The sequence below is a fragment of the Protopterus annectens genome, chromosome 1.part0, assembly GCF_019279795.1.
Source record: "Protopterus annectens isolate FY-2018-M chromosome 1.part0, PAN1.0, whole genome shotgun sequence".
NCBI lineage: Eukaryota > Metazoa > Chordata > Ceratodontiformes > Protopteridae > Protopterus > Protopterus annectens.
The window spans coordinates 1,261,109,974-1,261,126,230 of record NC_056725.1 but is presented as its reverse complement, the minus strand read 5'-3'; the positions used below and the strand labels follow the sequence as shown (position 1 = coordinate 1,261,126,230).

The window sequence follows — 16,257 nt, the reverse complement described above, 5'->3', positions numbered from 1 at the left end:
ATGCGTGAGATATCAGGTACATGGAGGAGTTAGATATCAATTCGATGGTGGCTAGCTGAGAGGCCACTTTGTCACGGACCTCATCAGACACAGCTCCAGCCAAAGTTTCAGAGAGCTTAGAAATTAAGTCTCATTGAAGCCTGGTAAAATGTGCACTGAGAAGTAAATATTGTGGGAATAAATATCCAGGGAATTGTTATGGCTAGGCTTGCATAGGCCCTAGGGCCAATAGCCTAGTACCAACCTATGAACCTATATAGTTCAGGGACCTGACTGCAAAAGTCGCTAATGCAAAGGTACGCTTCCCTATTCTGTCCAGAGTCCGGAACTCTTTGCTGGGCGGATGGACAGTCTGGCTTTCTTCTTCCGCCAGGTCCTTTTTAGTTGCGGCCGTCACCACCAAGGCATCCACAGGAAGACCTTTGGACCAATGGGGATCATTAGCAGGAGGGGACAAAATTTTATCTGGCCTCCGGGGAATGGCCTCAATGGTGTTAGGAGCCTTCCAACACAACAATGTCTCCAAGCATACATCCAAATCAATAAAAGAATGACTTAACCAGAAGAAAATTAAAGTTTTGGAATGGCCCAGCCAGAGCCCAGACCTAAATCCAATATAAAATCTGTGGGGTGGCCTGAAGAGGGCTGTGCACAAGAGATGCCCTTGCAATCTGACAGATTTGGAGTGCTTTTGCAAGGAAGAGTGGAAAAATATTTCCAAGTCAAGATGTGCTATGCAGTTAAGACTCCTACCCAAGAAGACTGCATGCTGTAATTAAATCAAAGGTGCTTCAACAAAGGATTAGTTTAAGGGTGTGCACACTTATGCAACCAGCTTATTGTATGTTTTTTATTTTTTATATTTTTCCCCCTAACAGATTTGTTTTACAATTTAATTGTACAAGTTATAGGTCACACTAAACTGGGGAAAAGTTTAGAAATGATTTATTGTGGTCTCATTTTTTTATATCACAAAAACCTGGCATTTTAACAGGAGTGTGTAAACTTTTTATTTCCACTGTGTTATATATATATATATATATATATACATATATGGGTCCCCTTCAGATGATCGAAGTTTTAAAACTTTGAATTTCATATGGCCGAAACCATATGATCGAAGTTTTAGAAATTCAAACTTCCTGAACGGAGATATCTATACAGCACGGTATGGGGAATTTTCCCTTTTCTTCGCTGTAGTGTGATCTCGGAGTTGGTATATTTAAATAGAAGGGGGTGAGGGGGGTGCAGTGGGGCAAAAACATCCAGGAAAATGTTTTTGTTTTACTTTTCTTTCGGGTGTTCGAAGTTTTTAAACTTTGATCATATGGTCTCGGCCATATGAAATTTGAAGTTTTAAAACTTCGATCATCTGAAGTAAACCCATATATATAAAGTTAGTGCATTCAACTTTTCATTTATATAAAAAAATCAACACAGTAAGATACAAATAGATTTTAAGGCACAACTCACAAAAACTGGAAATAAAATTAAAGATTTTGAGCAGCAGCAAACTCATTTTAGTGCAAATATTTCTTCAGGAACCACAAAACCTTGGCTGAGTGAAAATCAAACCAAGAGAATCTTGAAACAGTCATAGATATGCAGGGAACCAAGAAAGTTTTAATACTGTATAAATATTTAATACTTCTTAACAGAAAGATATGCAGCTTAGACTCAGCTACTGCAGAGAGATAAATGTTATCAGCACTGTCAAAAGAAACAAGTCATACCGTCAGATGACCAAGTGAATGGTCTGTTACAAAGCCATGCCAGTGCTCTACAGAATACTAATGCAGACTTGCAATGGCACAAGAAAACGTAATGGTACAGAGTCAGCAGATATCAGAAAATGCAGAGAAAGGCAAGGAGAAATCAATTTGATATGCATATCCTGTACAAGAACTAAAAAGAGATATGACGAAAGTAGGTGGAGTGCCCACATCAGAGATAGAAGTCAATGTGATACTCAAAAAAGAGATGTGCAAGATGTGGCTTACTTTTACAATAAATAATTATGGACTACAGAAGGAAGGTGCCATTAATGCCACTGAATGCCCTTAGTGATGCACAGTTATGCCATGTACTTGACAGTACTGTTGTAAATTAACAGAACGGACCAGGCCACAGTCAAATGCAGAAATACAGGCTGTTTTCAGGATAAGGTTCACAACAGGACCTGTAACCACAAGCAATATGATGATGGTACAGATTGTACGAAAAGTATGGATATAGCCAGTTGCAAAAAGCACTGCTGGGACTGGAAAACTCAAGGGCTACATTACAGAATGCATAGAAAAAAGAAGTGCAATCTATAACAAGAATGCAAGGAATGGTTGCTTCCATATTCATAACCAATCCCACAGACATACAAAGTTGTTTTTTTTTTTACAATCTAGACAGTGGTTCACAAATGAGTGCTGCCAAGGGACCTTATCTAGTTGATAAAAGTGCAATATACCATGCATCAGTGGTTGACTGTAACAAAGAGTACATGACCTGTGAATGGAGTAGAAGGGAAACAAAAATTTTGGTATACTCTGAGTGGTATTCGCATTAATTTGGAAACAGACTGGTACTATGGAACAGAGGCTGCAACTAATGGAACAACTGCAGCTGGTACAGCAAAGGACTGTCCTGATAGGCCAGTAGTGGTGCTTGGCCTTATGGGTCTATGCTGGGGGGCACGTGGCATACTGACCCCAAGAACAGTGGAGACAAATTCCTCCAAGTAGAAAAGGGGAAACCATGTCCTCCTCCCTTAAAGCAGCCTAAAAGCCTGTAGGAGGACCTCCAGAAAGAGAGGAAGGCCCATCTATACAAGGAGACAAATAGGAGCTTGTTGAGAAACACAGGTTGGAGTGTGGAAGATACTTCCTAACCTGAAAAACAGAAAGGACAGAAAAGACTGAAAAACACTTCCAAGCTATTTAGTGAGTTAAGACCTGCCTGTTTACACAGTTTGGGCTAGAACTGCTATGTAACAGATAAATCTGTCCAAATGTACTTACTGAGAGGAGAGACTGTGAAGCTCATGGACTCCTGTCTCTGCTAAAGGAAATGTTGTTTGCACTTAATGGATGAACTGTATGATAATATTACGTAGCTGCTTTGTTCTGTTCAGTTAATTTGGCATCCAGGTTCTGACTGAAGAAACACTGCTATGTATTATTTCAACTCACTTCAGTAAAAATACATTACCCTGTTTACACCTACAAGGCTGTGGCTTGTTTTTTTCTAAGAAGGCCAAGAACTTTAAAAAGGGTGGTGAAAGAGTTTTCAAATTGGGTTTCATTACGCTAATATTTCCCAAAGTATCACTGTATTTATGTTTGTACATATATATCTGTGCATACACAAACACACACACAGATACTGCATATGTATGTATGTATGTATGTGTGTATATATATATATATATATATATATATATATATATATATATATATATATATATATATATATATATATATATATACATACATACATACACATATATGGATCCCCTTCAGAAAATCGAAAGCTCAAAAGACTGAAAATCGATCTATCTAAAACTCAAAATATCGAAAATGGAATTTGCCCTTTGTCCAGTGTTGTGCGATCTTGGATTTGGTACATATAATTAGCAAGGGATATGAGGGTTGCAGCCCCCAACATGACGGGTGCAAGGGAGCTTGCCCCTGCATTAAAAATATTTTCGAAATTTTGAGTTTTAGATATTTTGAACTTTCGATCTTCTGACATAGACCCGTATATATATATATATATATATATATATATATATATATATATATATGGGAACACTTGAACACTTTATAAGCTCGAAATACTGAAATCTCGAATTTCAATATCTCGAGTTCTTAAAGTAGAAGGATCAGAAGATCGCAACCACAGAAGCACGAAATTCAAAATCTCGAATGTGTGAGATTTTTTTATTAGCGGTTCTGCTGTTGCGATGTATTTGTGGATTCAGTGTTTATGTTTAAGGGTGTTGGGTGGGGCTGTAGTGTGTGTTGTTAATGTGATGTGTGTGAGTGACAGAAATGTAGTTTGTTTGGTAGTGTTTTGTGTGCGTGTGTGTGTGTGTGTGTGTGTGTGTGTGTGTGTGTGTGTGTGTGTGTGTGTGTGTGTGTGTGTGTGTATGTGTATGTAGTGCGACCTTGGAGTTAGAATATTTAAGTGGGGGGGGTGCAGAGGGGCTTGCTCCCTTGCATATAATAAGGGTAGGTGTGTGTGCTTGTTTACTTGTGTGCGTGTGTGTTGTGATGGTGTTTGCAAGTGTTAGGAGTTTGAATTTCGCGGGTTTGCGGTTTCTGGATTTAGGGCTTTGTGATTGTGTAGTTTTGGGTATTTGGATTTTCTACTTTATAGGCTCGAGATTCTGTAATTCGAGATTTCAGACGTTCGAGCTTATAAAGTGAATATATATATATATATATATATATATATATATATATACAGACACACACACACCCACACACACATATATATATATGTATACATATGTATATATATATATATATATATATATACACACGCACACACACATAAAATGTACATGCACACACATACATTTACATGCATTGGTCTGTATAATTCTTTTCTACCCTTTAACTAAAAAGAAGCATTACAAGTGTTTGCCTAGTTAACTGCTATTTTGTTTTTGAAGCACGCTCCTGTTTTACCTTCACTACCTCAACACACTTCTGCACGCCAAAAAAGTTTTAATGAATAAGTAAAGCTTTCGGGTTAACCACCCTTCATCAGTACATAACACCAAATGGATCTCATCAGCAATTAAATAGGGATTACAATTAAAACACATGATTCAGCCAGCTTAACAAAAACAACTATCTGTTAGGCTGGCTGAATCATGTGTTTTAATTGTAATCCCTATTTAATTGCTGATGAGATCCATTTGCTGTTATGTACTGATGAAGGGTGGTTAACCTGAAAGCTTTACTTATTCATTAAAACTTTTTTGGCATGCAGAAGTGTGTTGGAGTACTTTGAAAAGTTTAACCAGGATTTTTTGATTACCTTCACTACCGTCAGTCTTCTTATGGGTAACAGTGCTTGTTATGGTACAAGTAGTCACTATTACTGTTGACTGTGAAGTACACTGCTGCTTGGTGGTTAGCTTTATCCATGCAGGTAACACATTCTTAATCTTAATTTTTCTTTCAGTCCAGTTTGCAAGTCATCAAATCAAGAACTATCCCTTTTAAAAAGTCCAGCACTCTAAGTGGGTTTACCTAAGAGCCATCACAGCAAACTTTTTCAGGTCACCATTTACAAAATTAAATATAGAAAATGGTGAGCAAAAAAAAAAAAAAAAACAGAAAAATACAAAACAAATCTTTTTTTTTTCTGCAAGGTGCTAGCTCGCCAGCACCTCCATGTGTGGGGCTCTGCCCTAGCATACCCCCTAAATTATATAAGCCGGTTATATAAGCTAACTCCTCAACTGCACCACAATACAGAAAAGGGAAAAACCCCTGTAAAACTGCTCCACCAGCTCGCACAATCTAACACATTATGGTAAAATGCATTGCAACATTAAATTTTACATTTTTTAACTAAAGCTGCTGGTTCACCAGTGCAGTGATCACCTGCAACTATGCGCTCTGAAGTGTGTGTGTGGGTATGTATGTTGTTGTGAGCATATATGATGAGAATAAACCTGTATTCATTACATCAAACATCTAAAAACCCATCATCCCTTTTTTCTGCCATTCTGATACCCCACTCTCATTTCCTTGCCTTTTCAGTTCCCTCGAGACAAAAGTAAACCTTGTATAAAGTGTTGTCTCATCTACACCTTCTTAGAGTTTGCATTTCAGTCTCTCTGATTCAATTGCTTTGGTCTACATAAAGCATTCCTCCTCACTCATCCTTGTTGCCTTCTTCTAATGCGCTGACATCCAAGTAACCCATTTCGTGTACCATTTTTCCACAGGTAACATGAAACTGAGTTTCTGTCTTTCCATTAGGCAATATTTCAGAAGCCTGTAAGTTAAATCACAGACACAAATTCTTGTTGTCTTGCACTGTTTTGAAAATGTAGCCATTGTAGCATCATTTTACTCTTAATGCCACTATTTTATTTATTTTTTTTTACACCTTGTGCACTGTATCACTACTTTATAATCTTTCTTCAGTAATGTGGTAATACTTCTGCTTCATATTTTTACAGTACACTTTGTACGTGCAAACTCCTAAGCATGGCAATCACTTTGCTCTAGAAGAGATTCTTTTATCAATGTTTTCATTTTCTAGTTGCAAGGAAAGATTAAAAAGGCGACACACTGCACATTTGGTTTGGAATAGGACCATAGAGCTCTCATTTTGAGCCATCAATGCATACTGTGAAGGCATACTACCACTACTGATTTATGTAAATGTTTTACAAGTGTAACAACCATGCAGACCACAGCCACGAGCTATATAAATTCAATTTAATATTGCAAGTTAAAGCTTTCACGTTATAAACGTTTCTTCGGGCAATACAAAAAAATATACTTAATGAAACACACAGCTTAAATACTTAATATAAATCATGTGACACTGAACATATAATACAAAATGTGACATTAAATACAATTAAAATCAATTGAAGATTAAGATATAAAGGCATACTACTACTTAGACACTCACTGCAAATACTATCAAAACACTAACTCAGGTCAGACATTAAAAATGATACTTTACTCTTATGTAAATCCTTTTAAACTGCTTTAATACTAACATATTAACATTATAGAGTTAGTATTAAACAAGTTTTAAAGGATTTACATAATAGAGTAAAGTAGTATTTTTGAATGTCTGACTAAAGTAGTATTTTTGATTATTAATTGTATTTTGATAACGTGAAAGTTTTAACTAGCAGTATTACATTGAATTTATATAGCTCATGGCTCTGGACTGCTTGGTTGTTATACTAGTTTTTAGTTTGTTTGGTCTGCACTTGCACCTCAGGTTTTTTCGGTGTTCTCAATATTTTACAACAAAACCGCTGTCTTGTTCTCCCTTTCTGTTGGTGAAGGACATGGGTATAAGCTGCAAAAGAATGACTCATGAATGATGTAAGGAAATACTGTTCACGGAGAGATGGGTACATCCTGGAATAAATTACCCCGAGTGACTGAGTGCAGGTTAATTATGCAACAGAGTTGTTAAATGATAGATGAGATAAATGGAAGCAGGTATGGGTAAGGACTGGCATCTAGAAGAGGCGACATGCAACAATGCGGGACTCTACAAACAGTAGTTCTGATGACGGCATCTTACTCTCTGGTTTCTTGACTTACACTATCAGATCACTATTAGCTTTTAAAGAATACATTTCAGGGCTAACAGGCCAGTTTCAAAGAAAAGAATAATTTCTATGGTTCTTATCACAGGACTATAGTAGGATGCGAGTATACTGCATTAGCAATGTGTACACTGCCAAGTAAGGACTAGGGATCCACCAGACATTTTAAATACAGAATTAACAGGAAGATAAAACTATTAAAATAGACTTGCATTGGTAAATGATTAAAAAAAGCACACAATAGTTCTGTAGATACATTCAAGCTTCCAGCACTAGCTGTACCTTTTATACTGTGTTTCAGGTAAACATGATGCCCGACAGGTACTTGAAGATGAGTGCCTTGGGGTAGTTGTAAACAGAATACTTTGGTATTATATGTAATCTCAGCCACTGACACCAGTTTGCACTTTCGAAAGAAAAGTTCTGAGAAAGAAAACAGAAATGAAATTATCACAAAAAGTGAGAACACTTTAAAAATACACAGCACTAAAGTACTTTACTTCATAAAGATGCAATGATAAAGCCCTCATTCATGTTTGTACACTTTTGGGTATGGCTAAGAAGAAATACAGAGAGACTCATCTGAACTGGCAAGTGGATTTCACACGAGTGACAAGCAGCCCAATGTCTAGCTGTAAATGATTAAATAAACAATGCGCCAGTTAATTTATCAATCCATATTCATCAAATGCACAAATATGATGATGACAAAGAACAAAGGTTGCCATATCAATTAACTAACCAAATAGCTGATGAAATAAAAAAGAAGTTATGTTCTCACCATAATGTTCCATCTGTGTTGTCCATTTTCATTCTTCCTCAACCTTTGAGTTTGGATCTGATCCTCGGATCCAACTCAGCCATCTGAAAGCTTGTGGCAATCACAAAAACTCTTGAGCAAATGCCTTGCCCACAATGCACCTCCCTCAATTACCTGAGAAATTGTTTGCTAAAAAATGATGAGGGAAAGGGGTATGCAGATATTAGCATAGTAGTATATCTGGAGCTGTAAGGCTAGGAAGTGGCCAATTTAAAATGAGCACTAGCTCTTCCAGGAGATCCAGGGTAGGGGGTTGGTGGGAGGAGTGTTGAGGAAGAATGAAAATGGACAACACAGATGGAAAATTATGGTGAGTACATAACTTCTTTATCTGATGTTGTCATTTTTCATTCTATCCTTAACCTTTGGGAGAGTCCCCGACTTCCTAAAATCCTGGGTGGACTCAAGGAAGAATATTCCTGAGCACCACTGAACTAAATGATGCCCTACATCATGAGATTAGGTCCAGCTTGTAATGAGTAACAGAAGTGTGAGGAGAAACCCATGCTGCTACTGCACAAATGTCACCCATGTAAGCTCTGTACTGAAAAACTGAGAATGTAGCCATGGCTCTGGTGAAATGAGCATGTAAAGGTTTTGGCAAGGTCATGCCTAATTTATTATAAATAAATGAAACGTAGTCAGTCAACCATTTGGACAAGTCTATTTTGGTAACAAGCTTCCCTAGTTTAATGTCAGAGAAAGAGAAAAACAACTGATCAGTTCTGTGTAGGTAAAAACAAAGCTGCCTGTGGACATCTAATAAATGGAGAATGCGTTCACCACTATTGGTGAAGATGGGGAAGAAAACTGGAAGATCAACAGATTTATTAATATTTGTTTCAGAAACTACTTTTGGAAGAAAGGAACGATTGGTTTGTAACATGACCCTGTCCTTGTGAAAAATCAAGTAAGATGATTTGGAAACAGGTCCTGAACATCTGAAAGTCACCTGGCAGAAGATATGGCAACTAGAAATATAGTTTTCCAAGAAATATATTTAAGATCACATTTCACTGAGGCTCAAAGGGAGGCTGAATAAGTTGTTGCAGAACCAAAATGAGGTCCCATGGAGGAGATGGCTCTCTGAAGGGGGGTCTTAGAAGGACAGTACCTCTCAAAAAGGTTTTGCATAGTCTATGCAAAGCAAAAGGGACTCTCAAAATCCATCTGAAAATTTGAAATGGCTGCTACTTGGACTCTGACTGTAGAGGAGCTGGCTCCTTCCTTAAAAATCATTATTAGGAATTCAAGAATACATGCAAAGGAGCCAACAAAAGGGTCCAAATCATATTGAAGGGCCCAGCAAAAAATATTTTCCACTAACTGGAGTACAGTTTTCAAGTAGATGGCTTATGGGAAGATAAGAGGATGTGTCAGACTGGGGAAGAGAGCAAAGGTTGTCTGGCTAATAATGGAACTGGAGAAATCACGTGGTCAGCCTGAGATTGGATAAGTTTGGATGGGCCACTCCTGTTGGGTGAGACAGGAGGTCCGGAATTGGATCCAGATTCCATGGCCGATGAAATAAGTGAACCCAAAGGAAAGGGAACCAAATCTGTTGAGGCCAGTAGGGTGCAATAACTATTACTTTGCTCTTCAACATGGTAGCTTTCTGCAGAAATTCGGTGATCAGGGGACTTGCAGGAAAGGCATAAACAAGACCAGGGGACCAACTGTGAATGAGAACATCCCTCGGTGACTGCCCCTATTAGGGGATCAGGGCAAAGTAGCTGCTGCATTTGTTGTTTAGGGGAGAGAGATCACAGCAAGGTTGGCCCTACCGATGGAAAATTATGTCCATCACATTTGGGTTGAGGAACCACTCGTGAGGCAGAAGTATGTCATGCTCAACTTGTCTGCTAACACACTGGCTATCCCTGGAATATATGTCGCAACTAGAAAACAGTTGGATGAGATTTCCCATTGCCATACTCTTAGTGCTTCTTGACACAAGGGGTAAGATATGGTTACTTCCTGTTTGTTGATGTACCACACCACTGACATGTTATCCGTTTGAACTGCAATCACCCCTAGGGAGAGAGCTTCTTAAAAGGCTTGCAACACAAGAAGCACTGCTCTCATTTCTAGCACACTGATATGTAGACTGGCCTCCATAGGGGACTAAGCGCCTTGAACAGTCTTTCCAATGTAATGCCCCCCCACCCCACCCCAGCTGGGAAGTGTCCCTGGTCACCATGGCCTTGGGCTGGGAGAGAGTGAAAGGGCAGCCTTGTAGAACCTGGTCTGACTGAATCCACCACTTGAAATCTCTCTTACAAATCTGAGTGAAATGAATTCTGGCCGACATGGGATGAAGAAGAATTGACCATTGAGTGGCTAGCATCCACTGTAGAATCCTCATGTGGAATCTGGCTAGAGGAACTAGAGTTATCGCCGCTGCCACAGATCCTACAGCCTGAAGGACAAAGTCGGTGGAAACCTTGGTACTGCAGACTATTTTCCTCACTTGTGATCTTAAGGTCTGAACTTCTGAATGGGGCATTGAAACAGTCATTGTCTTTGTGTTGAATTGTGCCCCTACAAAGTCCAAGCTTTGAGTTCACTCTAAGAGAGACTTTTCATAATTTACAGTGACTCACAGACAAGAATATGTGTACGGAACATGATCTCTTGCCTGTATTGTCTGATGCCTGGTTGGGACGGTAATGAGCCGGTCATCGAGATATGGAAACACAAGGAATCCTTGGAGTCTCAAGTGAGGTGCTAATACTGCCATGCATTTGGTGAACACCCTGGAGTCTATAGTGAGATTAAAGGGCAGGACTCTGAATTGGTAATGACTGGCTCCCAGATGGAAGCATGGGTACTTTCTGGAGTGCATGCTGATTTTTATGTGATGGACCTGGTAAATGTCCTGAAGGTCTATCACGCACATCCAAATGTCCCAAGAATGTATGAACTGAACCTTGGCCATCTGAAACTTGGTTAGCTGTACTGATTTGTTTAAGTTGGTAAGATCCAAAACTGGTCTCCAGTCACCTGTTTTCTTTGGCACTAAAAAGAATCTTGCGTAATTTCTGGATTCTATTTGGTCTGGTAGGACTTCTTGGATGACTCTTTTGTCAAGCAGCTTTTGAATCTGATATGCTGCTTGTTCCCTCTGACTGGGTGGAACATCAGGGGATATTGGAGGTGAATGGGAAGATGGTATTACATAGCCTCTGGATATGATCCTATGCACCAAGGTCTGTTGCTAACTCTAGCCAGGCTCTCTGGTGCAGGGATAATTGACCCCAGATTGCCTCTAGAGCTGGACAACTGGGTCTCCTTTCAGGAGCATCAGAGAAGGAATCTCTGGACCCTCCTCTGTCATGAGGGTGGCTTCAATTGTTGGGGTTTCCCCCTCTACCCCTGGGAACCTCCACCACGTCTTTCCTTGAAAGGGCCCTGCGACTTTCTGAACCACATTTTCCAAGTCCCTCGTTGAATCCTAGAAAAGGATTGTTGAGGTATGGAAAAATGTACGCCCATGGCAGACAGGGTATTTCCATCCTTTTCATACCTGGTTAACATCTCTAACTTTGAGGCCAAATAGGGACATGCCGTCAAAGGGAGCATTAACGAACGATGACTTGAAGGGCTTCACAAAATTGGATAAGGGTATCCAGGCATTCCTCCTTATGGAAATGTCAGAATCCACTGGCCTTGAGGTTCCTTCAGCAGTATTCGAGAGCAACAACATTGTAGAATTTGAAACTGATTGTAGGCTAGCCAAATGGGAAGATACAGAGGCCTGTAATTCATCAGAAATGGATCTTGATAGGGTATCTGAGAGTTCCTTAATTAGGTCTCTCTGTAATCTGGTGAAATGTACCAATTAATTCAGTGACTTTAAGGCAAAGGTCAGTGAAGCACAGACATGCTTTCCAAATTTGTCCGTGGGAGACTCCCTGTTTGGAGGATGGATAATGGAACTCTCCTTGGCAAGTTCCTTTTTGGTGGCCACCGCCACAACCAAAGCATCAATCGGTACCCCTTTTGCCACATCTGTTTATCTTCAGGAGCAGACATAATCCTGTCAGGCCTTTTAGGGATTGGTTCAGTGGTGTCTGGGGCCTTACCCTCCCACTGAGAGATCAATTCCATGAGCTTGTCGACAGGCAGAGTCACCCTGGAGGTAGACAGACCAGTACTGAAAGCGTCCAAGAACACAGACTCCTCAGAAGAAGGGTTGCTAAACTTCCAAACTCCTCACTGTTTCAATATTTCAAGGATGTCTCCAAACTGGACATCTTCAGAAGGTGACCCTGGGGACCCTTCACATTCATCAAAATCTTCATGAAGGACTCTTCTGGGTAGTCAATGTGCTTCCTCTTGCACGTCCTCTTCTTAGGGACCTTCTCAGTAGGATGCTCTAGTGTGGTATAAGAAGAGGATTGACTACCCTGCTGGGAAGACTGGGGTTTCAGTAGCTGCAGTTCCTGTGGCAAGGTTAGATAAGGCTCCAGGTTTACAGGTGTCAAGCCAACACTGTGAAGATCTGAGGGGATGGGTACCATCTTTGTCTAAGATGCAGACAAAGCCCTCTCCATGACTTCAAAGGCAAAACCCCCACGGAAAAGAAAAGGATCCAGGGTCCAAAGGGAATAACCCTTGGATCAAAGTCTCTCCCTGCTCTAAGGAGCACATCTTCAGGGCAGAAGCCAGAGCTGAGTTAACCCTTGCTGAGGCTTCAGGATGCAGACTCGTCTCTGAAAACTTTGGAAATTACTGTAGCACCCCGGACCCAACAGGATAGCTTCGGCTCCAAGAGCTCTCTGGATTTGATGGAGCCAAAGAACTCAAGGCAAGCCTTTGATCCGAGGGAAGAGAAGCTCTCAGATCTGAAGCAGATGGACCTGGACAACTCAGATCCAAGGACTCTGAGACCAAGATGGGAGAAGAAAGAGGAATAAAAGTTGTGGATGGTTGGATCTCCTGACCCAGAGGAGTAGGAGCCGATGGGACACTAGTTACATTCTGCACCAAGGGAATCCTCCTCACCAACCTCTCCACATCTTCTTAGGTTAGGCTCCTGGCAATGTGAGTGGACATAATAGAAGGAGATCTAGGCCTCTCCAAAAGGAACCAGATCTATAGATGGAAAGTAACCAGTCCTTGGTAACAGAATTTGTAATGCTGGATCTGAAGTGCTCCAAACCGAGATTTCTTTCTTGGTCCTCTTAGGTTCAGAGAGAGAAGCTTACCATGAATAGTCTGATTCAGCAGGGTCTTTGATCTGAGTGGGAGGTCAGATCCTATAGTTTGGTATGTCTCTTGTTTGGACCCAAAGAGTCAGATGGATCTGAAGACTATAATTTAGAAGGTCTTGGATCTCAGTGGGAGGTAGATCGAATAGTTTGATATGTCTCCTTTTCAGACAAAGAGTCAACTGGATCCGAAGGAGGCCTCTTTTTTACTTTCTCTGACACTCTGGAAGAAGAGGAAGAAGTGCTAGGAGATGGCGAACCAGTATTTTGTTTTTTGGAAGGAGCTGCAGATATTGCCTCAGAGAATGAAGATGGCAATAATCCCTTGAGAATTAATGTATTTTTGCACTCAGTAAGAGCCCTAGGATTGATAGAGTGACATATATAACAGTTCTCCTGAAGGTGGATAGGACCCAGACAATTGATACACAAAGAGTGTTAGTCAGAGGTTAGAAGCAATGCTAAAAGTTACATTTTTTTTTTGCTGTAAGAAGGAAATAAAGGGGACAGATCTACCAACAATGGTAGTAAGAAACTACACCTAAGAGAAAATACACCTAAGTATATAGAGGGAGAGAAGTATTAACGATAGCACGGAAAAAGTGAGTACAAGGGAAAGGGTAAGAATCAAATTTGTATAAACTAGTGGATAAGAAAGGTAAACATAGAATGGTGGAAAAAAACAGAAATAATAATAATAATAATGAAGTACTTAACTAAAAGTCGCTCTACATCACAGGAAAAAAAGACATCTTTCGTTGAAGTGGCAAATGAGATCTGAGGTAATTGAGGGAGGTGCACTGTGGGTAAAGCAGTTGCTCGAGAGCTTTTGTGAGAGCCATGAGCTTTCAAACGGCTGAGTCAGATCAGAGGATCAGAGCCAAATCCAAAGTTTGAGGACAGAATGAAAACTGATAACATCAGATGAAAGAAGTTATGTACTTACCATAACATTCCATTTCTGCTGTCCATTTTTATTCTTCCTCAACGGATGGGTTCTGATCAGACATTCCGATCCGACTCGGCTGTTATACTAGCTCGTGGCCTCTGACAAACTCTTGAGCTCCTTCCCTACCTACAACGCACTATCACTAACATCCCTCAGATCCTATTTACAGCTTGAGAGAGACAGAAACTATAAAAGAATTGCCATAGCTGGAGTTCGACAAAAGGGACATACAGTGTTCCCTAAGAGACTTATTCCTTCAAAAGTCATTTGTGAGAAAAGGAGAGGGGTGGAGGGTGGAAAGTTGAAGAAGAATGAAAATGGACAACACATCTAAAGAAGTTATGTACTCACCATAATGTTTCATTCGAGTTGTTGACTTCATTCGTTTTCAACCTGTGGAGTTCAGATCTGAGAATTGGATCTGACTCAGCTGTATACTAAAGCTTTAGGATCTGAACTCTGAGCTCCTCCATACCTGTGATGCTGTGCCCTCCCCTCATCCCCTCATTTCAAGTTTGCAACTGTTAACACATGCAATGTCTCCAACATAACTAGTTTCAGTATATATATATATATATATATATATATATATATATATATATAGATATATGGAAAAAACTAGAAAGTACTTCAGGAGCTCAAAAAGGTAAAAATGAGTACTGTCAGCCCCGTCTGCCAGGCCCTAATTCTTATGGAGGAGGATGGAAGGAGGGAAGGTTGATGATGAATTAAGTCAACAACTCAGATGGAACATTATGGTGAGTACATAAATTCTTTATCTGAAGTTGTTGACTTCATTCAACCTTCAACCTGTGGGACAGAGTCCCCAGCTACAGTAATCTTGGGAGGCCCTCATGGAAGCATATTCCAGAGCACCACAGAATGAAAGGATGTCCTGTTTTTGGAAATAATGTCCAATTTGTAATCAGATATAAAGGTATGAGAATTTGCCCAAGTGGCAGCTGCACAGATATCATCAATGGGAACTTCAGACTAAAGGCTGAGGAAGTGGATGCAAATCTAGTAGAATGGGCCTTAATTTGAAAGGGTAAGGAAAGTCCTTTGGAAGAATACACAAGAGAAATACAGGTGCAGATCCAGTTGGTCAATGTGACTTTGGAGACAGGTTTGCTCAAATTAGTCTTTGAAAAGGATACAAATAGCTGATCAGACTTTCTGAAATGTTTTATTTTGTCTAAATAAAAATGCAATTGTATATGTACATCCAACATATGAAGTTTATACTCTCTGTTGTTTAGAAAGTTGGGGAAAAAATTGGAAGACTGATGACCTGACTGATGTTAGCTGCAGAAGCAACCCTGGCCAAGAAGGAAGGATTAGTACACAGAGTAACTCTGCTTTTGTAAAAGATTAAATACAGTGGCTTGGATGATAAGGCTTGAAGTTCAGACATCCTCTTAGCAGAAGTGATGGCCATTAAGAAGGTGGTTTTTCAGGATAAATACTTCAATTCAACTTTTGCTAAAGACTCAAAGAGAGGCACAACCAAAGCTTGCAAAACCACGGTGAGATCCCAAGGGAGAGTGGGATTTTTGATTGGTGGGTGAAGCAGAAAGGTATCCTTCACAAATGCCTTGCACAATTTGGAAGAGACCAAAGACAATGAGTTTTCTCCTATGTGAAAGTTGGAAATGTCTGCCAAATGAACCTTCTTAGTACAGAAACTAGTTCCATTATGGAAAATGGAGGCTAAGAAGTCCAGGGCGGTGGGGACAGAGCAGGCAAAACCCACAGCTGAATTTGTGTCTGGAGAAATTTCATCAACATCCTGTTTACCTGTGCTTCAGAGAGACTGCAGGAAGACCTGACAGATGATGCAACAGATGGAGGTCTAGAGACTGGCTTGGAATGTTGTAGAATCAAAGACTTTGTCCTTGAGGAAACCAGCTCTGGTGAAAAACTTCAAGACCGGCTCTAAGGGGAAGCCTGTATCACAATC

The 16,257-nt window shown here is 40.0% G+C and overlaps 1 protein-coding gene across 1 annotated transcript in view; it reads right to left on the bottom strand.

The window, feature by feature from the left end:
• LOC122797320 (cytochrome b5 reductase 4) overlaps window positions 1–16,257 on the bottom strand; it is a 1,879,111-nt gene that overhangs the window by 531,051 nt on the left and 1,331,803 nt on the right. The window contains exon 9 of the mRNA XM_044066139.1: window positions 7,598–7,738. Coding sequence (XP_043922074.1) covers window positions 7,598–7,738 — 141 coding nt within the window. The remainder of the gene's footprint in view (window positions 1–7,597; window positions 7,739–16,257) is intronic.